The 26,440-nt window shown below is 45.6% G+C and overlaps 1 protein-coding gene across 2 annotated transcripts in view; it reads left to right on the forward strand.

The window, feature by feature from the left end:
• Window positions 1-26,440, forward strand: part of COL2A1 (collagen type II alpha 1 chain) — a 167,057-nt gene that overhangs the window by 13,049 nt on the left and 127,568 nt on the right. For both annotated transcript variants that reach the window (XM_029595088.1, XM_029595089.1), the window contains 11 exons: window positions 193-246; window positions 391-492; window positions 5,460-5,537; window positions 9,902-9,946; window positions 10,083-10,136; window positions 14,045-14,098; window positions 19,088-19,141; window positions 19,629-19,682; window positions 19,788-19,841; window positions 20,352-20,396; window positions 20,852-20,905. In XM_029595088.1, coding sequence (XP_029450948.1) covers window positions 193-246; window positions 391-492; window positions 5,460-5,537; window positions 9,902-9,946; window positions 10,083-10,136; window positions 14,045-14,098; window positions 19,088-19,141; window positions 19,629-19,682; window positions 19,788-19,841; window positions 20,352-20,396; window positions 20,852-20,905 — 648 coding nt within the window. The remainder of the gene's footprint in view (window positions 1-192; window positions 247-390; window positions 493-5,459; window positions 5,538-9,901; window positions 9,947-10,082; window positions 10,137-14,044; window positions 14,099-19,087; window positions 19,142-19,628; window positions 19,683-19,787; window positions 19,842-20,351; window positions 20,397-20,851; window positions 20,906-26,440) is intronic.

Here is a 26,440-nt window from a genome sequence, read left to right on the forward strand (position 1 = left end):
ACCACTAGCGGACCACCTTGGCAAAACTGAGGGAGGTCACTGAGGCATAGCTTCACGGTGCTTGGCACTGGCTAGGCCCACTCCTTAATTTCTGCCCTGTGCCCTGGTGGAAACACAGTGTAGAAGACAGTGTTCAGTGAGCCGGGCTCTTCATTAATGATTTGTTACTTATGTATTCCTCTTGTGTTTTAGGGACCAGCAGGAGAACAGGGACCAAGAGGTGATCGAGGCGACAAGGGGGAGAAAGTGAGTGGCCTTCCCCTTTACTAAGAATATTTTCTCTTTCTTCGTAGCCATATTCAGAGAGTTATCTGAACCCTTCCTTTGCTGGTGCTGTACTTCTGAAAAGGAGCAAACGATTCACGCCATCTTCCTGTATGTTCTGTTTAGGGTTCTTCTGGCCCCCGAGGTAGAGATGGCGAACCTGGTACCCCCGGCAATCCCGGACCCCCTGGCCCATCTGGCTCACCCGGCCCTCCTGGACTTGGTGGAGTAAGTGCCCAAAAAAACCCCACCTTGGCTGCTGTTATTAGCAAATTGTGCTTACAATTCAGGGTCATCAGATGGAGGCTTTGAGAGAGGAAGGCTGTAATCTTTAAATAATTTTTCCCCATTGGCACTGACTAGGTAGGAGGTGGGTGCCTTTAAAAGTTGTACAGATAGGAGGCTGAACATCACTGAATAACCTTTGAAAAGGAAGGCTGGGGGAAATGTTCCAGAATTGTGAGGGGAACCTGATGGTAGGAGGGAGGACTTGGGACACCATCTGAGAAGTGGTTAGAAGCAGGTTGAGTTTGATTGCTTATGTGATCATTTGATAACTGCCCATTCCAGCTAAGAGTTGTGTGCTCTGTAAGCAAGACTGTTCATTCTCACGCATGGCTGGTCGAGGTGCTTTCACTTGCACTTCCTCTCATGCACAATAGACTATAGTTAAGGAACCCTCATTGTCATTTGAAACTGATTTTAACCCCCCCCCCCCCCAAACATCCCAGGTTTCACTAAAACAATTATTCAGTTTTTACTGATTTTTCACTCTACTTTTGTAACGCTTAAGATGCAGGATTTTGTTTTCGCCCTATTGAAATTGCAACTGGCCCAGTCTCCTCTCCCCTCCCCCACTGCCCACACACTCCCAGGATGTTCCCCAGTCCTTAATATCCCACTGGCACAAGCGGTGAGGCTGAGTGGTGCTTCATACTTCGGTCCACCAAAATAAATCCTGATATTTACACAGGAAAATGAATAGTCATATTCTGGCACAGTTGTTGTAATAAATACTGCCAAATTTTGAGAAAAAAGAAAATAAAAACAGAAAATAAAGAGCTTTAACTCTGGGACATTTACTGTTACTCCCTGGAGATTATAAACACACCTGCCCATCTGTCAAAGACTACAGCCTACTTCTTGTCACTCTTTGGGGTTACAGGATGGCTCCAGGTGATTAAAGACAGGCTGATCCAGTCTTGGCTTTGCCCCAAGCCTGGACTGAATTTGTAATGCTGTTTCTTCCACAGAAAATCAGAACTACGAGTCTGTGCATTAATGAAGCGAAACCAGGAATGGCCCAGCTTGTGATTACCCTAACACTGTATCACAGCATCCTCCTCCCTCGCACTCAGTGCAGCCTGCTCGCTGCTTGAGGTCATGATGGAGCCGTGAAATGACCCCATTTCTGGAAGGAGAGTTTTGGCCATTCCTGGATTTTGAGTTTACATTTTCATGCCTTGTGCTGTTTGCGGTTCTGCATTTTCTATTTTGAAATCAATAGTACAGGTACCCAAAAGGCATAAGGAGGGGATGTGAAAAGGCCAGGACTAGCATAAAGTCACTCCCACCCAGAAAATGGAGTACTTGAAAGTGGTGCTGTTGTTACTGTAGAAAGCCTCTTGTCATTTACTATGCCCTCTGTCTTGCCACCATAGCCTGTTTCATTGCATCACTATTAGGGTGAACCAACAAAACCATGTCATAAGAAACAGCATGAGCTGGGCCTGGCTTTACCCCACTGCAACTGGTGACTTGCACTTCCTGCCTTTCATGAGAAAGAGGAACTACAAACCCAAAGAACTAATTGGAGTAGACTCAGCTTGTCTGTCGTGACACAGAGCTCTCTATTACAGCATGCTTCAAAGTTTGTTTTTTGCCAACATTTGAAATCTTTGAAGATTGCATTAGAGACAGAGGGTGGTATCTCGGCCTCCTACTAAAATGCTTTTGGAATCAGGCAATTTTAGAGGAAGGATACAGTGGAAAAAATGGCAACATATTTGGTCATATCGGAGGGCGCAAGGCTCCCTCTTAAAAAAAGGAGACATGACAACTCTGTTTCTATCAGCAACAATAATATGTATCTTGTTACTTATCATAGGATGAGTCCTGTCTCTCTAACCTGCTCCCTGTTATGTACCATAACCTGCTTCCTGTCCCCATAACCTGCTTCCTGTTACTTAATATAGCGTGCTTCCTGTCTCTATAACCCACTTGCCGTTGCTTACTATAGCATGATTCCTTTGATACTATCTCCTTCCTGTTATTTATTATAGCATACTTCCTGTCTCCATAACCCGCTTCCTTTTACTAACCATAGCATGCTTCCTGTCTTCATAATCTGCTTCCTATTATCAAACTATAGTATGCTTCCTGTCACTGTAACCTCTTTTCTGTTACCTACTATAGCATACTTCCTGCCTCCATAACTCGCTTCCTGTTACTAACCATAGCATGCTTCCTGTCTCCATAACTTGCTTCCTGTTATCAATGCTTCCTGTCACTGTAACCTCCTTCCTGTTACTTAATAAAGCATGCATCCAGCCACTGTAATCTGCTTCCAGTTGCTGTAACTTCCTTCTCGCTACTTACCATAGCATTCTTCCTGTTATTTAATATAGAATACTTACAGCAACTATAATCTGCATAGCATGCTTCTTAGTACTGTAATTTGCTTCCTGTTTATTAGAGCTGCCGAGGGGGATCACATTTTAAGAGGTAGATTTATAGTGTATCATGTGTGCCATGCCCACGGCACTCCCCACTTCTCTCATCTCCTCACCCAAGTCATTCCAGAAAATACACTCCCATCTCCTGGAGAAAGTGACCCCCACTCCTTCACCCCCCATTTACATACGCACACAAGATTCTCATGCACCCCGCTATCCTCTCATTTCCTCTTTTCCCCCTACCCGTCCCAGTCCTCTCCCACCTGCTGGAAAACAGATGGCACCGTGAACCTTGTGGAGGAAAGAGGTGCCAGGAAGATGGGGGTGGAGAAGGAATTTGCCTCCTTCCTGTGTCCCCCCCCCCCCCCATTCAACTCCCTCATGTTTCCCCAGCATTCAATCCCCTCCTCACCACCTCAATATTCATCCCCTTTTGTGCCACTCCCCAAGAATTCACCCTTACTCTGCACCCCTAACATTCACCCTCTTTTGCATCATTGTCCCAAGCATTTACCTCTTCCATTCACCTCCTCTCACAGGAACCTGTCCCAAGCACCCTTCCCCCCACCAACGTCCTCTCACCCCCTTTCAGCATTTACCTCCTCCTCTTCCCCTGGTTGCAGCTGTCTCACTCCTCCTCCACAACAGTGCCTTCAGCTGAGTCCCAGTCCTGGGACCCCAGACAGCTGTTCTAGCACCACGCCTCCTGTTTTCACTTTTGACAAAGGAACAAGAGGGGAATAGTGAGGCTGGAGTGGGACAGTCCCGAACAGATAATTATTTTACTTTCTTTCTCCAGCTCCTCCACTCCTATCCCCTGAAGGCTGTCTGGAGGGAATGGGCTGGAGCAGTAAACAGAACAGCTGTTTTCTGTTGCCTTAAGATACTGGACAGTAGATCCACGAGGGGGCGGGAGATTAGCCTGCTCCAGCCCCCATGCAGAACATTACCTGCCAAAGTGGGAGTCTCCCGCCAGTTGTGGGAGGTCTGAATGTAGTATGTTTCCCGTCACTGTAGCCTGCTTCCTCTTACCTTAGTATGCTTCTTATCACTGTATCCTGATTCCTGTTAGTTATTACAGCACGCTTCATGGACCAGTGCTTCCCACCACCACAGTATGCTGCTTCTGTTTTGTTGGGAAAGCATGTAAATCCACAGTTCCTCAAGTGCCTCGCTTTTGTCTGCTTTTCGATCCCCCATATCCCTCACCGTCTCGTTCATTTCTGCAGAATATCTATGGCATCGCCTTTCTCTCTATATATATCAGAATTTCTCCATCATATGTATCGGAAGTCACAAAAATCTCACTTATTTGTGGCTCAGCAGGCCGAGATGTGTGCCCTTCGGCATTCAAGTCGATTACACCAATGCGACAGGGTATTTCCAAGACATTAACGCCCTATGCCTCCGTGAATAATAATTGATACATTAAACAGCTGAACAGTCTGTTTTAATATATCATAGTGTCTTGTATATGTTCAAGCTATTGGAGTGTAACTGTAGGCGTCCGGCATTTGTGAAGACGACAGTTTCCTCCTGCTCAGTGTCTGCTTCTAGCTCAGTCAGAATCAGCCTTCTTTAGAAACGGCTCCATGAGCCTTTGTTCACGACTGCCTGGATCTTTTCACTCTATTCCTACACACTGTCCCCCAACTCAGTCTAGCCATTTCAGTGCCGGTCCTTGACTGGGGGAGGGTCATTAAGCTGCGGCTCCCTCCGGATCCTGGCTAAGGGGGGGGGGGGGGGGAGGGGGACACTATGTCTGGTCTCTCTGGGTGTCATTGTTGAGTGATGGCTGCCTCTGCTCTCGGCAGTCTGGGGAGCAGAAGCCTTCCTGGCAGCACCGGGCACTTAAACCACTTGAACAACTGGGTTGGCTCAGGAAGCTGCAGCCCTGAATTTCTTAGCAGCCAATGTCAATTTCCATCAAAACATTTTTTTTAGGTTTAAATATTCTTTTATTAAATTTTCAAACAAGATAAGCGCACCAAACAGCATAAAATACAAACAAACAGGGAGCTCTGGTGGTTTCTTCCCAGGGCCCCCAACCACCAAAGATCAGTACCCCACCCCCACAAAACATTTTTATTTGTAGGTAGAGAAATGCATCTTTCAGACAGGTTATTTACTGCAAGATAATATCCAGTAAGATTAAGAATCTCAGGTAAAGAAACTCCCTCCCTTAAGGCATTTCCAACCAATAAGTGACATCCGCAGTGGAGATTATTGATTCAATTACATATACAGTAATATGGTTTATTATAAAGTAACGATGTCAAGTAACATTTTTTTCACTGAGAATCACAATAGAATATATTACTTTGTTAGAAAAGAATGTGAATTTTAGCCATCAAATTCAGCAGCTATGCAACCGGAAGTCATAGAATAACCTCAAATAAAAAAGCAAGAAGGTCTTATTTTGACTGATTGACTTTTATCCATGAAGGCTGGCGCTATCTTTTATTTTTGGAGCAGAATGAAATGCCAATATTTCTGACTAGTTGTGTGTTTCCTTTGCAGAACTTTGCTGCTCAGATGACTGGAGGATTTGATGAGAAAGCTGGAGGTGCTCAGCTGGGCGTGATGCAAGGACCAATGGTAAGAAGGCGTGTCTTATAGAATGGGAGTGGGCAAACTTCATTCAACTGGGACCATATTACTGGCTCCTCGCTGGAACTTCTCCATCCAGGAAGAGGGTGTGGGCTCCTAATAAACACACACATTCAGATGGGGTTTTTTTTTAGCAGCAATAGAGCAAGTTACACAATTTATATTTCTAAAAATAACTAAGAAAATAAAACCAATTATTTTGAGAAAGCAGCACCAAACGTGACATGTACACCCCTATGCACTGAGAAAAAGGCAAATGCAGAGGCACAGTGATAAAAATACCCAGAAGCGCCGTGAGAAAGGCAAAGCAACAATAAAATGCCAAATTACAAATTTGGAGGCCCGATTACTGGGCTATTGCAGCCGCAGATGTTCTCAGATGTTAAAATCTATACATATATCCCTGGACACAGGTGTCCTTTACAATTTCAGTGATTCTGTATTGGTCGCATACATCCTTTAATACCTTACATAAAATTAGTTCAGGTTAATGAAAGACCAGCCCGCCTCATGGAGCTTAAGTGAGAGAGAAAGGAATGGAATAAAACCAAAAAGATGTGGGTAAAGAGCTGATCCGTGACAGCTCCAAAGGCAGAAGCTTTCCGAGTCCTGCAATCACCTCTCCTCACAAGTCCAATGAGTGTGATCCATACTCCCCCACCCCCTGACCACCCTATCGGTCACATAGAAGCCACCCCCCTTCCCTCCCTGATGCTGATATTCTCCCCTGCTGGACCCCAGTATCTCTCTCCCTGACCCCACCATCTCACACTTGTCGCCCAGTATTTTCCTCCCCTTCTCCAGTGTTCTCCCCAGCCAAACCCCCTTTATCTCCCTCCTTAACCCCAGTATCCCCCACCTCTTCCTTGACCCCAGCACTCCCCACATAGACCCCGGGCTCAACCCGCCTACCTCTGAAATTACCTTAGGCTTCTGTCATGCAGCTACCACTGGCCTTCCCCTCCCCCCCCTCTTTTCCTGCCACCATCCCAGCTGACTTTTCTTCTACCATGCTGCCCGCACCCATCTGACAATGGTTGACTTTTTCCATCCACATCAGCTGCCGCCCCGTCCCTCTTCCGTCGGTGGCAAAGAAAGTAAGAGAACAAGGCCGCTGTAGCTCCTCGACAGTCCCTATGCGTGTCATCATCAAAGGTCTGCAGTGTTTGACATGAGCAGGGATAGCCATGGAGCTATAAGATGGCAGGCCGGTCATACTATTTATTCCATTACTGTATTTTTAAAGCTGAGCGGGCCGGGTTTGACCCACGGGCTGTAGTTTCCCGTCCCTTGTTATAGAATTATAGAAAGGGCTGGAAAGGACCTCGATAGGACATTTAGTGCGGGAGTTCTTGCAACACATTTTTGGTGCCTACTTTAACAATTCTTTTCCCCCAACGCATATATCACTTCTCCCCAATCCTTTCCAATGCACTTACTCACCTACTCGTCCTCCCTCGTGCACGGACCTCCCCTATCCCCTTCTGATTTGCTTACTCATTCCCCGATCTCCTGATGCACTTACCCACGCTCCAACCCCCTTCTGATGCTTTCACTTGACCCCCTTACTATGCACTCACTTGCCCCTCGGATCCTACCTCCCCTAGACATTGTCACCCATCCCTCCTCCAATCCACCACTATGCATTCACCTCTTTCTTTAAACCTCACACTCTTCCCTCATCCAACCCCCCTCCCCCAATTCCGACACCCAGCCAATAGGAGAAGAGCAGAGCCTCATACCTTCCTCATGCTGGCTGTCCTCTGCAGATGTTCAAAGGTTTGTTACAGTGGAAGTTGCAGACAATGATTGGCAGGAGGAAAGTATGTTGCTCCGCTCATCTCCTGACAGTTGGGCAGGGGGATAGGTAGAGAATTGGTGGGGGATGGGGTTAGTGGGGAAGTGCATGGGGGGGGGGGGGGGAAGTGCATTGGAGAGTGGGAGCAGAAGATGCATGGCCCACCCTATCTTATAGGCTGATGCAGAAATGTGCATTCATCTGACTGCACCTTTCTGCGCACATTTCCAGATGCACATTTTGTGAGCAAAAAATTACTGCCAATACGGCACAGAGATTTGCGTGCGGAAAATGCGTGTCCCTTGTCATCCAGGCAGGCCAGTCCACACAAGCGGTTTATGCACTCCAACCAGAATATGGAGATGGAGACAAACTGCCTCACTGATGCCCCCATATATAGTACTGATCATGCCAGTATTCTCCGTCTCCAGCAGATGGTGGACATGCATCTCTTCTTGTGGACGTAGACCTGTCAGAAAGAGAGCAGGTCATGTTTTTGCTCCCCAAGTGAAAACAAACTCCCTCCCTCGGTTGAGCAGTCAAATTTGGGTCCCCTGCCAAATTGGGCAAACCTGAGGAGACAGCTGGTAGCGCCCTCCCTTGCAGATCTTCCCCTTTCACCCTTCTTCCAGCAGGGTGAAAGGAATTGGACTCATATTTCCTCCTTACTTTTTTCGCTCTTACTGACTTCTTCCTTTGGGATGCAAGGGGCAAGGCACATTGGGGGCTGGATTTGCTTGGAGGATTCTGCAAAGAAAAGAAAAAGGGGAGCCTGGGCTTCCATCATTGCACGGGCTCCCTTCCACAGTATCTCTGACATACCCTGAACATCGGGGCCATGCGAGCAGAGCAACTGATGTGTTGCAAGGTCCAGGGCACTCCTTTTTGACAGGTGGCACAGCTTTGAGAGTATGGGGCAGGAGCGGCCCTGAGTGGGAGTGACAAGATGCGAGGACGTGATCGCCATTGCTTACAGCTGAGTGGTGGCTGCTGCTGTTTCTGTCAGAAGGAACGGATCACTGCGATCTGCCGTTTCCAGCACCCTCGCATGGAAATCCCATGCAAATGAGGGCATTAAGCAGTACTCCCCAGCGCAGAGAGACTGCATCTGGCCAGAGCACCTTTTTTTAGAGCTGGAAACTTAACTCCAGGTCAGAGCTAGTGTTAAGTTTCCAGCGCTAAAGTGCTGGCACTTAAAACCCCAAGGAGAGTGGGAAAAATGTCTTTAAATAGTTTTTAAATGTCCACAGATAAGTACTTACTTAACCAGGTAAATGGCAGCATCTGCTGCCACTTATTCAGATAAGTCAGTACTGACCCAGATAAGTCATTACTTATCTGGTTAAGTTGCTGTCACCCATGCCAGATAGCTGGATAAATCAGTATTTATCCGGCTACGTGGTGGCGGGCTGCTGTCACTTATGGCCATCAGGGATGTCTCTCCCCCACTCCCCACCACCTTCCCGATTTAAAATGTGCATTGAACCTGTTCCCAGTTCACATTTTACTCTCAAATTGCTTTTTTTTTTTTAAACTCCCATTGCGTACTGCAATGGGAGTTAAACAAACAAAAAAAAAAAAGAACCTGGGTGTTAAAAATGTGCACCGAAAACCAGCGCCCAGATTATTGCATTGGCCTGCAAGATAACTACCAGTCCTTTACCTGTGCTTCATGCGCTCTGCTCCTCCTCCCGCCGTCAGGGGCCTCACCGATGTCCGGCTCCCCGCCCAACTGCTGCCCCCTTCCGTGGCTCCATGTGGCTCGCGGAGAGTGGGAGCAACGTGATGCCCATGGCGCCCCTCCTTGTGGGAACAGCGCAGGAGGAGTACAGGCACGGCGCAGCAAGCACTCCTGGAGAGCTTTGCCAATATTGAGCAGAGCGGAAGATTTTGCTTTACTATTGCCCTTTAATTACAGACCCACAAAAAAAAAAAACAGTGGAGGACCCTAGGTAGCCAGCAGAGAAGGCCTCCCACTTTCCAGTGCCTGGCACGGAGCCTGCCACCCCATCCCTGGGAATTACTGTATCATGCGGTTACGTAACCAACGCTTTGCTGCCCAGAAGCCTTTATTTTAATTGCTTTCTTCTCATGTTTGCCAACATGTCTAAAGCTGGATGCCAAGTAGTTTTAAAAGCAGTAGCGGAGGAGGTAGAAGCATAAAGTGATTTGTTTTAGAGGGTTGCTCTCTTGTTTCTCTTGGACTGACAGCTTAAGAGTGTAGATGGGAGCTCCAGTTCTTACAGTTGCTCACGATTGCTGGCAAACGGCTTTTCTCTGCTCCGGCCTCCTCTTGGCAAGCAGTGAATGAAAGTCAGAGGCGGTAATAAACATGGCTTGGTGCCAGCCGAGGGCTGCTTGGGGAATGGCTGCCTATGGAACACACTGCAGTTCTCATGTGTGCGAGTATTAATAACAGATACAGTTATTTCGGTGCCTAGGAATGAATATTTTTCAGCACTTTCCCATGCTGGACAGCACCGGTGAAGAAGCAAGAGCGCTTACTACTGTACCACTCAATCCTTAGGCATCTTGTCTTGTTTTTCATTTGCAGGGCCCAATGGGACCAAGAGGAGCTCCAGGCCCCTCAGGATCTCCTGTAAGTTCTCCTCTTTTTTTTTTTTTGCTTAGAATCTTGTAAAACATTTTTTTTAAATATATTTTTTGCCAGTGAGCAAGTTAAAGACGTTGTGTTGTATAGATACTTGAATCTTGTTTCCTTTGTTACATTTTAGGGACCTCAAGGTTTTCAAGGCAGCCCTGGTGAACCCGGCGAACCTGGATCAGCTGTGAGTACCCAGACACAAGATAAGCAGGGTCTTAATGAGTGCTATTTGGGTGTGAGAGTCCAAGGCGGAGGTCGTGTCCCATCACCGGACACAAGGCATAGTAACAGGTGCTGCAGGCCATGGGGGGTCACTGTGTACCATGCTGTGGCGCACCATGTGATTATATGTATCCCACTGCCAAATATTATGGTGCTTTGACACACGTTCTGACTCATGGCCCCCTGCTGTGGGCTTTCCCTATGCTCATCCCTGGGCACGCCCGGTAAGACACCAGCTAGGCTATGCTTTGCTTGTATCTCTGTCACCGGGACCTAAATGTTGCGACTTAGCTGTTGTGATTGTGGCCTCCATTCCCATCAGTTGACACGAGGCACTCTGGAGCAGTTTTTGTCAGTGCCCCGGTGCCAGATGCTTCTGTGTCTTTGCATTTGTCCCTCTTACTGGTTATAAGGCACTGTAAAGTGTGAAATGTGCCATGGTTTGATGTTTTATGTGCCCTGTTATTAGAAACAGAAACAAGAAAGTATAAGCCAGGGTTTTCTTCAAAGTGATTTTTAGATCACTGGTTCCCAATCTTTTAGTGTGGTGGCACACCCGGCACAGGGTGCACTTCTTTGTGGCACATCATCACTGTCACATCATCATTTTCTCTTCTCTTCCCTTCCCCCAGGCATAATCACCTTCTCTTCCCTCTCCCCTCCACCCCTTGGCACCCTCATCACCACCTTCCCTTTCCCCCCATCTCCTGGTATCTTTACTTTCCCATTCTCTCCTAATCCTCTCCCTCAGTCCCATCATCATTTCCCCCTTTCCTCCCCCACTTCCTGGCATCATCATCATCAACCTCCCTTCCTTCGTCCTCCACCCCTCTGACATCATCATCTTTTCTTCCCTCCCCCAACCCCCCTTCAGCATCATCATCACCTTTCCTTCTCTCCACCTCTATCCCCAGCATCATCATCATCACCTTCTCTTCCCTTCCTTCTCCCACCTTCCAGCATCATGACTACCTTCTTTTCCTCTGCCCTGGCATCATCACTTCCTCTCCCCCCTCACTCCCTGGACTCATCACTTTTCCCTCTATCCCCCAACCCTCTCCCTCAACACCCTGGTATCAACATATTCTCCTTCCTCCTCTCACCCCTGCCATCTTTATCCTCCCTTTCCTCTCCCTTTCCTCTCCCCAATCCCTCTGACATCATCATCTTCTCCTCCCTTACCCCCCCCCCCCCAGCATCATCATCATCATCATCGCCTTCCCTTCCCTCTCCTTCACCCCCCTCCTGGAATCATCAACACCTTATCCTCCCTTCTTCTTCCCCAGCATCATTATCATCACCTTCTCTTCCCTCCCTCTCCACCCCATTGGCATCATCATCATCATCACCACCACCATCTTCTCTTCCCTTTACCCTACTCCCTGGCAATGCCCACTCAGTTTCTCTCTCCCCCCACCCCTCTTCTCCATCTCTGGTATCATCACTGTCCCTTTCCCTCCACTCCTCTCCTCCACCCCCTGGCATTGTGACTTTTCCTTCTCCCCCACTCCCTGGCATCATGACTCTTCACCCCACGGAACTATCCCCTTCTCTTTCCTTTGCTCTCTTTCCACCTCCTGGCATCAGCACCTTCTCTTTCTTTCCCTCTCTCCCCCCCCCCCACTCACTGGCATCAACATAATCACCTTCTCTCTCCTCTCTACCCCCCCTGGCGTCATCACCTTCCTTCTCCCCCAAAGCTTTGGAATCATTACCTCCTCTTCCCTTCTCACTCCCTCCACCTCCCTAGCACCACCACCTTCCCTCCCCTCTCTCCCTCCTCCCCTCACCTCTTGGCACATTCAGCTGTCCCGTCTCTCGCCTGCGTCCTGGAACTCGCAGAGTCTGTGTGCAGCACTTATCTGGTGGGTGCTGCTGCTTCCTCCTCCTCTGCCAGCTTCCCTCCGCAGTTGGAACTGCAGGGGCCCAGAAGATCTCGCGAGACTACAGGGGGGGGGGGTCATGTACAGTTTCAGTTACAGAGGAGAAAGCAGCAGCAACAACAGATAATGCTCTCTCTCACACCCTCCCCCACTGGTGGGAGGAAATCCTACAGGCCAGGAAGGGAAGACAATGAAGCCTGCAGCTGCGCCTCAAATCCATTGAGCTTTATTCATGGAGCATCTCCACTGCAGCCATGACGTACCGGTTGGGAGATGCTGCTATAGATGTCTGTCCTTAAAAGAAAGCTACACCCTCTATTTATTGGATAATATTTCCAAAGTACACGCAGTGAGCAGTCACACCCACCGTGCACCGGTTAAATAAATGACTATAGGATGGTTATTGCTGCTGTGCTGCTTTTATTCCCCAGCACCCCCTGACGGAAGCCATAGTTGGAGTTAGTGTCACAGAGTCCCTAACATGGGTGGGGGTTCCAGTATAGAGTGGGTGATGTCACCCGTGACAACACAGCTAACATGGCGCCAATCCCAAGCAGTGAGTGCGAGCTCTTTGGTGGTGCTCTTGCTGACATGGCTGCTCCCAGAGGGAGAGGGGACATGACAGTGCACTTGCTTCAGGCATTTTAAGAATAATAGCTTTACGGTAGCATCTTTAATTGGCACATTGTAATACTACTTGCATGGCATTTGGAAATACTCATGGTACTCGGAGGGTGCATATATATATATATATATATATTTTTTTATTTTTTTTTATAATAAGCATGCAGAACCAGAGCCCCACATGATGTGCCCGGTCTCATGGGAAGAGATTGCTGAACCCATGTGCCAGTCAGCTGTATGGTTGACAACAAACTCCATGTGGCAGAGTACAGACTGAGCCAGGCCTGGTTTTATCTCACTGCATGGACTTGTTTTTCTCCTGCATCCATGGGCAGATTCTCCTGCATCCATGGGCAGATTCTGGGCAGCAAGAGCCATTGCTAATCCAGGCAGCAGCGTATGCTATCAGTGCATCCCGACAGCGTGACAGATATCACGCCTTGCTCTCTCCCCAACTCTTATTACCCCGCCTCGGTTGCCTCTTAAGTCTTTACGAAGACATGAAGAAAAACTGCAAGGTACTAAACTTGAGAATGCAGAAAAGCCACCATAAATTAACTGAAACTGATCATTAAGGCATCCACATCTCAAATGCTATTTTAAGGGCCATTTTAGGAATATGCACAATGCAGAATGCAGGGCATATCGTAAAGAGCCACTGAAATGCATTGAATTGGGTTAATGTTTTTGTAGGACAGAGTAGGGAAAAAACTGCCTTGCTTTCTAACAAAAACAAGGAACTGTCCCTTCAATTACAGGACAACTGGTCACATGGAAAGCCATGAGGAATTAAACTTAGTAATGGACAGAAGCCAGGAATCTGGAAAAAAGAACTTGGAATCATGCTCTGTATTCTTGGAAAGTTTATTTTCCTCATGGGTTTTGTTGCTGCTGTTGTAAGCTAGGACCTATAATGAACACTGGATCGCAACTAGAGCAATACTTATCAGTCTTTAAATCTCACATAACCACCAACCAGCCACCAGTGTTTCAGTTTGTTCAAAAGCCCTTCACTGGGGAATTATTTTTCATTTGACTAAATCAACACCTAAAATTTTGGAGGTTTAATAAAAAAAAAAATAAAATAAATGGCAGCAGTCTGATTACCTTCAATTTTGGTTCTCATTTTTCTGGTTGAGGAACCCTAGTGTGTTAGTCACCTTTGACCCACAGCTAAAGGGAACCCCACTCCCTGACCTTTACTCTTTGACCTTTGACACCCCTTTGCAAGACAGCAGTTTTCCGAGTCTCCTGTAAGAGACGATGGCTGTTGAAGTGTGATGTGTTGCTTGCTATAGGAATCTAGAATACGTCTGTTAGAATTTCTTATCCTTTTTCCACCTCCCTCACTCTTTCTTCTCAGGGTTCCATGGGTCCTCGCGGTCCCCCGGGTCCTGCTGGTAAACCTGGTGATGATGTAAGTACCACGGCATTTTCTAAGCTTCTTAGATTGGATAGATGTGTGAACAAACGGAATTTTACTGATGGCGCATAATGACTGAAGGGAGAGCTTCCGTAACTCACAAGTGACGAAGCTGTGCATTGATCCTGGTGGTTATCTCACCAGCAAACGATTGGAAAGAAAAACCACTTTCTGTGGATCTAGTCCATGTAACCTAAGAATGATCTTTTATTAATAAATATATTAATTTTTAAACACAAGCAAAAAAGGGCGGGGGGGCCCTTGAACACCAAGATACGAGTCCTGCTTGCTGTATTGGTTGGCAAGCTCAAAGTGATGAGGTGGTTTCCACAGAAATCCAGTCTGCGTATGATGTTCTGATTAGTAAAAAAAATAAACAAAACCAACTCTCCATCTTATAACAGTAAAAAAAAACAAAACACTTTTTGGTCCCTTTCTTTCTTATTTGCTATTATAATATTTATCGTGCTGGGAGAAATTTGCTATGTAATAAAGGCCTACAGGATTGCATGAGCTCATTCTGTTACAGCACTGAGCGCTCTGTTCTATATATTCATGCTTCTCTAATGATCAAAAACAAATGGAGCCCAAAGACAGCAGTCTCAATGAAGATCAAAACACAGCAGAGGAGAGAAGCAGCTATGGTAACAAATACAATTGAAAATCACAAAACATTTGTTCAAAAAAATGGGTGTCAGCAAGCCGGGACAAGTGCTCGACCTCTCCTGAAACTCAGAGGTAGTCTGGACGTGTCAATCATCCACCTGTACAAGACAGTAAACTATGGCAAAAGTCTCTTGTTTTTGATTATTCTGTCAATGCAAATAAAAACACTTAGACTTTGGTAAAAAAAGCCATATAAAGAACTCAATGACACCATTAATTCCCCCACAGTTCAAATATGTATCAGCTGATCTGGTGACGAGCAACGTTGATTTAAGACCCTGCAGGGTCTTCCCAAAACATCAGCTGATGTTGGGTCCAGTTCACAACTGTTTATTTTCTTGATAAATATTTGAACTGTGGGGGAATTAATGGTGCTATTGAGTTCTTTGTATGGCTCTTTTGACCAGTGCCTATGTGATTTTATTTGCATTGACAAAATTATTGAAAAAAACGTCTTTTCTACAGGTGGATGATTGAGAGATCCAGGCTATTTCTGTGTTTCACGAGAGGTCAAGCACTTGTCCTGGCTTGCGGACACCCATTTTTTAAATAAATGTTTTGTGATTTTTTTGCCTGTATTTGTTACCATTGCTGTTTCTCTCCTTTGTTATGTTTATGTATTTATACACCATCTGAAAATAGATGCACTCTTAATGTATCCACTTTGGCTTGATCGTGTCAAAAGGGCTTTGTGATGCCATCAACTGCTGTGATGCACTCAGATCTGATTGGCTAGAGATGCTCTATTCAGTCCTTTGCATCACCGTATTCCAAATCCAGAGCTGCGCTGCTGGGAAGGGTTTTTAAATATACTTTTTATGCATATACATGGTCTATATTTATAGTTTGCACAGATGAAGTATGACAACTTATATATGTGTGTATTTTATATGATGTATGTATGATTATATGTAGATTAGGGGTGTATGTATCATACAGGTACACCTGCAATATGTGCTGTTGATATGTATAATTTGTTTGGATTAAGAGAGAGAGAGACTATCTACAAGGCCCTCATAGTATAGTTATTTCTGGCATAAAAGCATGCGGTAGCATAACACATGCTATCGCATGGTGCGATAATGCCCCTCATTTTCATTAATCCTGCCCCTTTGAATAAATTTGACAAATTTGCATTTGTGCCGCATGCTGCAATAACTATCGCAGGTGTTAATGCCATAATGCACTTTGATGAATAACCCTGTAAGTTAGTTGGATAAGTAGCTCTTCCCCAAAACGCTCCCATCCCACCCCTCACTCCGGCTAAATATTCAGACAGTGCCTCTTAGCCAGCTAAATCGTAACATAACTGGCTAAGTGGTGATGAATTTCGGCCCCCCCCCCCCAATGTACATGTAGCTTATGTACTGTATAATTATGTATTGAGGAAATTTGTAGATAATATAGAAGATTTATGCATTGTCTGACTATATAAACTGTGTACAGACTAGTAGTATTTATTTATTTATTTTATTTAGAAGAGTTTATATACCGAGGTATAGCAAGCTGCCTTCACTCCGGTTTACATTTTAAACAACTTATTACAGGAGAAAAATATAATTGAGAACATTAACGCACAACATTTTTCTATGTACAGTCAATGTGAAAAAGGGAATATGTAATATAATGTAAAATAATATAATAGAAACATCAACTGATAACAGGCATTTTACAAACAGGGACTAATTGGGTGATACGGTGTACAGACATGGAATCAGCGAGTATGGGAGCACAAGTTGCATATAAACTTGCATTCGGCTTCGGGTTTCGGAGTGTGGGCGGACAGCTTAGTCAAACACCAGCTGTGAATGATTGCCTGAAGAGCCAGGTCTTGAGTTCCTTTTTGAATGATTTGGAGTCATTGATCATGATTAGGTAGTCTGGTAGGGAATTCCATGCTGTCGGTCCCGCAATGGAGAAGGCTCTGTTCCTAGTGTTGGAGAGCTTAGCTGAAGGGAGAGGGGGTATTGTTAGGTGTGGTTTGCTGGTTGTTATTGTTGTTCGTTGTGGATTGTGTAGCTGGATCATGTTATCAAGGGCGTTGTTCTCTGTTCTGTAGATGGCATTGTGTAGGATAGTTAAAGTCTTGAACTTGATTCGTTGTTCAACTGGAAGCCAGTGGAGACTTCTCAGAACCGGGGAGATGTGGTCCTTTTTTTTCTTGCCGGTTAAGACCCTGGCTGCAGCATTCTGCAAGAGTTGAAGAGGCTTTAAGGCCGATTTGGGAAGACCAATCAGGAGCGAGTTACAGTAATCGATACTGTTGAAAATAAGAGATTGTAGGACTGTTCTGAATTCTTGTTGGTGTAAGAGCGGTTTTAGGTGTTTCAGTATGTGTAATTTGTAAATTCCGTGTTTAGTTTTTGTTGCGATGTTCTTTTTGTGGTTTAGTTCGTTGTCGATCCAGATACCGAGGTCTTTAGTATTGTTCTTCAGTTGGATGTTAGTGTTGTCGATTTGTAAGGGCGGCAGTGGGGTAATTTGGTCAGTGTTGTTCCTTTCGATGAGGATGCACTCAGTTTTGGTCATGTTGAGGCATAGTTTTAGTTGGTTCAGCATGTTTCTGATAGCGATGAGGTGGTTAGCTGTATGACTCAGGGCATCTTCGATTGTTGAGGTTATAGGAATGAGGAGTTGAATGTCATCGGCGTACATGTAGTATGTAACGCCAAGACTTGAGATAAGTTGGCAGAGTGGTAGTAGATAGATATTAAAGAGGGTGGCCGAGAGGGCGGAACCTTGCGGAACCCCAGTTTCAAGGGGGAGGGGGTCAGAAGAATTGTTGTTAACGGTTACTTTGAAGAACCTGTCTTTTAGAAATGAGGTGAACCAGTCAAGAGTTTTTCCTGAAAGACCTATGTTTGCAAGTCTGGATATCAGGCTTTTGTGGTCTACGGTGTCAAACGCCGCGGAGAGATCTAATAGAATTAGTAGGTGGCTGAGTTTATTGTCAAATCCTCTTATTATTTTGTTTGATAGATTTAGTAGTAGGGTTTCTGTACTGCGATTTTTTTCTGAAACCATGCTGAGAATTGTGTAGTATTTTGTTGCTTTCCAGGTGTTCATTCAGCTGTATCAGTGTGGCTTTCTCTATCATTTTTGCAAGAAGGGGAAGGTTCGAAATAGGACGGTAGTTATTCAGATCGACTGGGTCTAGGTTCTTTTTTTTTAGAATTGGAGTGATTGTTGCAATTTTTAGTTTTGTAGGAAGTACACCTTCTTCAAGAGATTTGTTAATAATTGCTGCTATGGAGGGGGCAATAAAATGAGCCATTTCTTTTAATTCACGGGTTGGGATGATGTCAAGATCATGACGAGCTGGGTTTATCTTCCTTAGCATTTTTTCAACTTCAGTATTTGTGATAAGATCGAAATTCGACCAGGGTGTTTTCTTTGTTGTGTAAAAGGATAGTAAAAGCCCATCCAATTATGAGGAAATGCTGTCAAGTGTAGGAAGTGCTTAACTGAGTTGTGTAGTAGTAGAGTACAGGCCGAGCTCTATTGTACTGTGTGGTAGTAAAGAGAAGATTGACAATTCAGAAAGAGAAAGAGGCAGAGCTGGAGAATACAGCCAGAGAGAGGGGCGGAGCTCATTTTCATACGTAGTAGTAGATAATGGATTAGAAAATTCACAGAGAGAGAGTGGAGTGGAGCTGGAGAGTGGTGCAGAGCTCAGTATGCACACCAGTGATGCAGGTGCTGGGCAACTTTCCTCTTTTTTTATAGTTAGATTAGATATGTCTCTATAACATAGATTAGAATTTCAACAAGGGCTCTATGAGCATCCTTAAAGGGTTCCATGCAATATTCTATATACCGCGTGAGGAAAGGAGGGGGAGAGAGTTGAGGTTTGAGGTTCTGAAGAATTTCACAATATATTATCTAGGGATGTGCATTCGTTCAGGACAAATTAGGCAGTTTCATCGAAATTGCCTAATTAGTCCTGTTTCGTGGGCAACGAATCCCAAACGAATTTTTCCTGAAATTTTTCCCGCATTTCAAAGGCCCTGAATTTCAAAGGCTATTTCCCGCGGCGGGCCTAAAACGAAGCCCAAACCGAAAAGTTCGGGCTTTGCACATCACTAATATTATCATAGGATTCCTTACCCAAAAAAAGGTTGAAAACTGCTGATGTACAAATATGTCTCTCTCTCTCTCTCTCTGTATATATATATATATTTATGTGTATGTGTATGTTGATTATGTATTTATACATATGAATATTTGCATAGATTTAGTCTGCATATTTAGAATATCTATAGATAAAATGCATAGGAGGAGGATGAGACTAAAGGATCTTCCTTTGTTTTGTAACAGGGTGAATCTGGCAAACCTGGCAAGTCTGGTGAACGTGGAACCCCAGGTCCTCAGGTACATCGTAAATTCCAGCAGCAGCAGCAGCAACGGCGAGGGGACAGCGTTATGCAGCGAGGGGCTAGTGCCATCGCTAATGTGGCGGCAGTGCTGTCATGGAGGGAGGATTCAGCATGGGGTGGTGGTTAGGGATTGGTGCTGTAAAAGAGAGAGAGGGATCAACGTGATGGGGGGGGGGGGGTCAGAGGTCTGCTTTCGTTAGGGCAGGGGGGCAGTGCTGTCATGGAGGGAGGGGTAAGCATTGCGGGGAGGAGGATAAGGTGCTGTCTTGGGGGGAAAATCAGCTTTATGGGGGTGCAGGGGTGGGGGTGGGGGATGCTGTAAGAGAGGAAGAGGGAAGGGTCTTATGCGAAGTAAGATGAACTGCGAAGGTACAGTACCATAGTGGGTAAAAGTCTAATCCTGAGAATTCAATGCGGTTTTCTCTTATATTTTTCTGGATACTGATCTGCTTCTTTCTTTCTTTCTTTCTTTTTTTTTTTAGGGTGCTCGTGGCTTTCCAGGCACCCCAGGTCTCCCAGGAGTTAAAGGTCACAGGGTCAGTATACGTTATCCGCCCTTGGATCACAGACTTGTTAATTATAGCCTAGGCTAACATTCTGAAGGTGATAATCTTTCCTTTTCACTCTCTTTCCATTGGTAGGGTTACCCAGGCTTAGATGGTACAAAGGGTGAAACGGGTGCAGTAGGAACTAAGGTATGGTTTTAGAAAATCCTCTTCAAATTTGGTCTAATCCTTCAGCATTGCTGTTCGGGTACCTTTCCTTCTGTAAGCATCCTGGTCTTCTCCAGAAAAACATACAGATGACAAGTAACATGCATTTATCTTGTCTTGGAGGAATTGGTTGTGTAGGTTTGACTGACTCTTGCATTGTTTTGGATGAGTGCTTAGCCCCTGCTGTCAACCACGAAATCCTGTGCACAAGTAGATGGCCACTTACACTGAGGACCGTTTAGGAAGCTTGGCCTTTACTTGCCTGATTTTTAACTTGCAAAAACAAAGACTGACCAGTTGTCAGAAAGTGTCCGAAAGGAGCACAGTCTTTCCAAAGGGTTCGTGTTGAACCCATGAGGACACCATAGCTTTGTAACATTTCAATGGATTAATGGGTAAAACTTATGTACCTAATGCTTCTGCTTGATGAACCTTGGCTGCTCTGACAGGAACAGACGCTAGTCTCTGATCACCCTTTTCTCTTGCCCCTAGGGTGAAGCTGGCGCTCCTGGTGAGAATGGAGCTCCTGGTCCACTGGTGAGTGGCATCACTTCCTGCCAAGTTCTTGACAACTGGCCAGTTCACAAGGGGAAGCCCTGGGCATAGATTCTGCACTTTGTTAGGTCTTTGAATATCTGGTGGGTTAAATATGCATTGGAATCAGTTTGTTCCCTATGATATCAGAGGTGCTGGTTTCTATACATTCTTCGTACAGTGGTTACTGGAAAGAGCAAGAAGCCAGTTTACTGCTGAAAACTGGGAGGGTTTGAGACAGGGGACAGTCCACTCTACACAGGCCCCATTTCTTATACACTCCTTTAGAGCGCCCACTGCGTGCCATTGTCGGAGACAGGATGTTGGGCTGAATGGACCTTTTGGTCAGATCCAGTTTGACAGATTTTTCTGTAAGCGGTGAATAATAACTGCCGGCAATGTTGTGGGCATGACATGCAGAGTTCTTGAGGAATAAAACTTTTGTCTGTCTGCTGCAGGGTCCTCGTGGTTTGCCTGGGGAGAGAGGACGACCTGGACCATCTGGTGCTGCTGTAAGTACCAACCTGTTCCTAACCTGTAAAAAAAAAAAAAAAAAGAGCCATTGTACTCGTTACTGAGGGGTAACTCGCATCCTGGAGACTCAGCCAGCACACAGGACTCTCAGAGTGAGGAGCAGAAAGGTCAGAATAGTGTGAGGATTTGGGTACAGGCACGAGGCACTGAGCTCCTGCAGGAGGTGTAGAGAGTAATTAAGTGCCACAGGACCCAAAGAACAAGCACAGGAGAGTGATACTAGTGCTTAAATGACAACAGCTACTTGTATCAGTTAAATGGCAGTATGTATGTATATATGTGTAGTCCCTCTTGCAGTTGTGGCTAAGAAGGCAGGAGTCACACTGCATCCCGGGGCTAAGTCCTTGCACAGTTCCAAAAACCCCGGGGCATGGATTCTCCGGAAGTGTGTGTGTGTGTGGTTGGGGAGAGGGAAACTCCAGAGCTTAAGACGTAAGTGGAGAAAATCTTCATGGGATTTCTCTGACCCTGTGCCAGATAACCAAGCTGGACACTCATGCAGATGTTCCAAATCAAACGTTTACTGTAGTAAGTCTTTAGTGGGTACAGGGCCGGTGCTAGCCTTTTGAGTGCCCTGTGCAAACGATTATTGTGCTACCCCCTCCCCCCGCATTTTCATTTACTCTCTGTCTTGGACCCACCAAAAACAGGCCAGCTCCTTCCAGCAACTTAAACTTTAAAAACTATCACCCCCCACCTCCGGGTCTCTTCACCCCCACCGTCTCCACAGGCAATTAAAAATATGCATACATAATAACAGATTTGACATGAAAAAGAATATTCAAAGTACAGTCTTCTGAGATTAAAAAAAATCACAGCATGTATATTATATTTACATGCACTGCTATGGTGCCAGCCAGAAAACCCTACAGAAAAAGAGCTTAGAACCCACATGGCATTAGGACTACTGTTACTTCACACAAAGGAAACACTTATTTGCTTTATCACAAATGACCCATTTATTAATACATTATTGTATACAAACACATACTTTAAAAATCCCCCCCCCCCATATTCCCCCTCATAATCTCATTCACACACACACACAAACACCATTCACACCACGTTCTTAAAACCCATAAATCCGAATGTCCAACGCTATAGGATCCTATTTGTTTCGCCCACCCTAGGCTTCCTCAGAAACTATAGCAAACAATTTTTTCATATTATTTTCTTTAATTGTACTTATGTACTACTTCTCCTGTTAGTTTCTTCTCTTGTGGTACTTAACATCCCTCGATGTTCTTCAATCATTAATACACTTAGGGGTAGCCGCATGTATCTTATAAAATCCGGGGTTGGCGCGCGCAAGGGGGTGCACATTTGTGCAACTTGCACGCGCCGAGCCCTTCCCTTCCCTTTCTTTTTACCCCCCCCCCGCACCTTCCCTTCCCTTCCCCTACCTAACCCACTCCCCCAGCCCTATCTAGACCCCCCCACTTTTATCGGAAAAGTTACTACTGCCTCCGGGCAGTAGTAACTTACGCGCGCCGGCGCGGCAGGCCCCGACACAGGCCGCTGTGTCAGGGCACTCGGCCACGCCCCTGGACCGCCCACATGCCCCGGACACGCCCCCGATCCCTAACTGCGTCCCCTGGCCACGCCCCCAACCGCCCCTTTTTGCAAGCCCTGGGACTTACGCGCGTCCCGGGGTTTGCGCGCGCCGCTGAGCCTATGCAAAATAGGCTCGGCGCGCGCAGTATCTTACGCGTGTACCCCTTTGAAAATCTACCCCTTAGGTTCCATATTGCTGTACATTCTTCAAAAGCCCTTAACTTTAATGGCGAGATGAATCTTCATTTTTCCTCTCCAAATCTTCCTCTCCAAATCTCCTTTCAAAGGCGAGGTTTACCAAAATGTTCTACAAGAGAAAAACACTATTTAAATACTACCCAAAAATTCATAGTGTTATTATATTACCCTTTCACACAAACCCGCGTTTTCTCTTTCAACAATTTTACCTGCCCAATATTCCCTGTAACAAGTCTCAACCTCACCCGGGCTCGTTCCACCGACCGGATGCTGCGCCATAAGCTGCCACTTCTTCTGTTGCCTCAAATGCCCACGTGGCTGAATATAAAAACAGTTTTTACAAAATCAATAATAAACTTTTCAAACCTAAATCTAATATCCCCTCATATGAGTTAATCATAAAATTGCATTAATTACCTATACGTTCCTTTAATTTTCAAACATGGATCTTTATTACTTCTCCACTGTTTTACACTTTAAGAAAGAAGATATTTTCAGCATTTAAATTGTGTATATAATCCTTCTAAGAGACTTTCCTTAACTAAACCGCATCTTTCTAAAAAGCTTTCCACAAACTAAACCTCACCAAAAATTACCTTCATTCCGCCGTTCCTCCCCCACTGCTATGACCTCAACAGCGCCACGCCTGCGCTCCACACTACTTCCTCCATTTGACTCCACCTTTTATTATGCAAAAAAATCCCAAAATGCATAACTCCTGCTTCTCATTCTCTACAACCCTACTCCCACTATTACAATCTCAAAAACGCCGCGCATGCACTATACACAACTTCTTCAATGTTAACTCCATTGTCCCCTTCACATCCTATCCCCTCATTTCCAGCTTCCCACAAGGTTTATCACCATTAGCAACATTATACTTTCCTCCAAATGACTATTCCAACAGTTCCTTCAATATTAAACATACTCAAGCAAATATGAATACACCTTCATAATAACAGTAATGCCTTCCACTCAATTTCTCTATTAAGTCCCTTAGGGACAAGCATTTGCCACTCATAAATAAATCTTCCTGCTCATACTCACACATATAGGCTCGCTCTCTCACACACACATCAAGGACTCTCCTGGCAGCCATGGCTCCTCCTCTTCTTCACTTGCCACAGGGAAGGTTAGAAATCACTTAGCAGCCTTTTTTTTTCTGGCTGCTTGGCAGGTTGGATCCTCCGGGCAGCCCTGCAGCTTCTTGCTCTCAGCTGCTTGGCAGGTTGGGAACCGCTGTGTGGCAGTGACCTCTTCCTATTCTTAGCCTCCTGGTGGGGCCCGGTGGTGGCGGCATCAGCCACATTGTCTTCATCTTGGGGCTGATTGTGGCCCCCAGGTTGCTGCCCCCTTCAGGCAGCTGCCCCGTGCAAGTGCACAGCTTGCACAGTGGGTTGCGCCGGCCCTGAGTGAGTATCAACTGGCACCAAAACACATTTTCTCTTGGTTACAATCATGTCCAACACAGATCCCAAACTTTCTCTGTATCTGTGCAGGTGTCTTTCAGTATTTAAGGTCCTGGGCTATCCTTCTTTTTTGGGGGTTGGGAGGTAAAGCTCCCAGGATGGAAAAATACCAGACACCACAGATGTTCTTTAAAAACTCCAATTCTCTTTCTGTTCCGGGGCAGAGACTTCTGTGGGAGTCTCCAGCTGAAATCCTTTGCACTTCTCCACTCTCTCCTCAGGTATTAGCTGGATCATTTTTGCTGAAAGTCCTAAAATCAGCACAGCAAGGAAAACTTTTCTCTTTCCCCATTCCTGGACAGGAAGGGTGGGCAGAACTACCCCCGCCCCCAAATTGAAAAGACCGACGTCACAAAAATCTCCTAAAATGTCACCAAAAGCACAGGAGAGTTACCCCTACGGCCACTGGGAGTGAGATGAAAAATTGAGTTTCTCTCTTCCCAGACTTTCCCAGAGTAGGGGGAATCTCCCTGCCAAGCAGGATCAGGAGAGCCATGGAAAAATCCCTAAACAATCCACAAGCACTGAGACACACTTTCTAGCCAGGGTTTGGACTAGAAAGGTACCACCTCACTTCCTGTTCTGTATAGCAGGGGAACAAAGCAAAAGAATCTCTCTCTCTCTCTCTCTTCAACTTCCAGACAAAAGAGCCACACTGCATAATAACCCCACCTGCTCTGGAGCAGGAAGGGGTTGCACGTCCCCCTTTCCCCTGCAGCAAAAGTGGTTTTGCTCCACTACGACATTCCTTACAGGGCCTAAACTAGGGCATCTACTACTTGAGATCCCCAGGGGTCTGTACATATGTATTTGTCCATCTGTTTTTATTACCCACTTTGCCAACCAAAGAGGTCGATGCAATACAGTGTGCTCAGCCGAGCCCACTGTATAACCCGCAATTGGACGCGGGTTGTTTGGGCGCTAATTAATCCCCTTATATGATATTAAGTAGGAGGAAAAAGTAAACAAATTTTAAACAAAAAAAAAGTAAAAAGAACTGCCGGCAGTCGAGTGCAGGAAACGGACGCTCAATTGAGAAGCGTCGGTTTCCTGAACCCCCTGGCTGTGCGGTGTTTAGAAAAACCGATGCCGGGCCGATGCACTCGGGCTCTCCTTAGCAAGGAGGTGCTAGGGGCGCGCAAGCAGTAATGACATGCAGCATATACAACAGATGTGAGGTTATAATTAGCCATGTTGATCATTTGAAGGTGATTATTAACACTTACTATAGCAGGTATAGAAGAATTATTGCCAATAATATATATATATATATATATATATATATATATATATATATCTCACAGTCCGTGCATCTAATAGATATAGGGGAGAATTTACAGTAGCTATTGCAGATTAATTGTCACAGGTAAAGGAGTAATTGCGAACAACAGATACAGAAAAATAATTATTGCAAAGAAGGATGATTTGCTGATAACAATTAAAACAGAATTAATACCAATCTATGTCTTAAGCTAACATTGTTGTTATTATTATTATTAATAAATAATAGAGCAAGATATGCAGGTAGCATTCTCTCTCTCTCACACACACACACATACACCTTTCCCTAATGTACACATACTCCTCTCTTCTCTCTCTCTCTCTCTCTCTCAGACTCACACACCCCCACCCACCCACCATGTGCATGATCCTGTATACACAGCATTATTTGAAATATTTTTGCACATGTATATTATACATGCATCATTCCCTGCTAGAAATAGGACAGGCTGAGGCATGGGACCCTTCTGCCAACAGCTACAGAAGCTCCCTGCTGCATGTCCTGCTGTGTGTCGCTTGAAAAGCGAAATCCATATGATATAATGTGTCTGGGCTTGCTTCCAGCATTCCTCCCGTAGCTCCCAGCTCTCCTGGGGTGACCTAGTCATTTTTCTCTTCTTCTTTTCTCAATTCTCCTTTTCCGTCACTTTAATCTCAAGTGTAATCCCCCTGAACTGTACATTTTCCCGAACCTTGGCACACAGTAGTTTAAAGCTTTTCTTTGTTAAGCATTTTCCCCTAGAGTTCTTTGAGAATGTGGCAGAGACGGTAGCCATCAAAACAACGACACCAATTCAATCATGTCTGGGCCAGACACAGAGAGTTGGCAGTTAAGGGTGAGGGCCGGAGGTGACCAGAGATTGAGAAGGGTCTATGATAACATCGTTGGCCGTGGCATTGTCACAAAGGTGCCAGAAGTGGCAGATGCCGTCCCCTCTCCCCATGTGCCAGTGCCAGGACTATAGGGGAAGAATGATGCTTGCCAAAAAGCTGCCTTGCAGCCGAAGAGGC

The sequence above is a fragment of the Rhinatrema bivittatum genome, chromosome 3, assembly GCF_901001135.1.
Source record: "Rhinatrema bivittatum chromosome 3, aRhiBiv1.1, whole genome shotgun sequence".
Lineage (NCBI taxonomy): Eukaryota > Metazoa > Chordata > Amphibia > Gymnophiona > Rhinatrematidae > Rhinatrema > Rhinatrema bivittatum.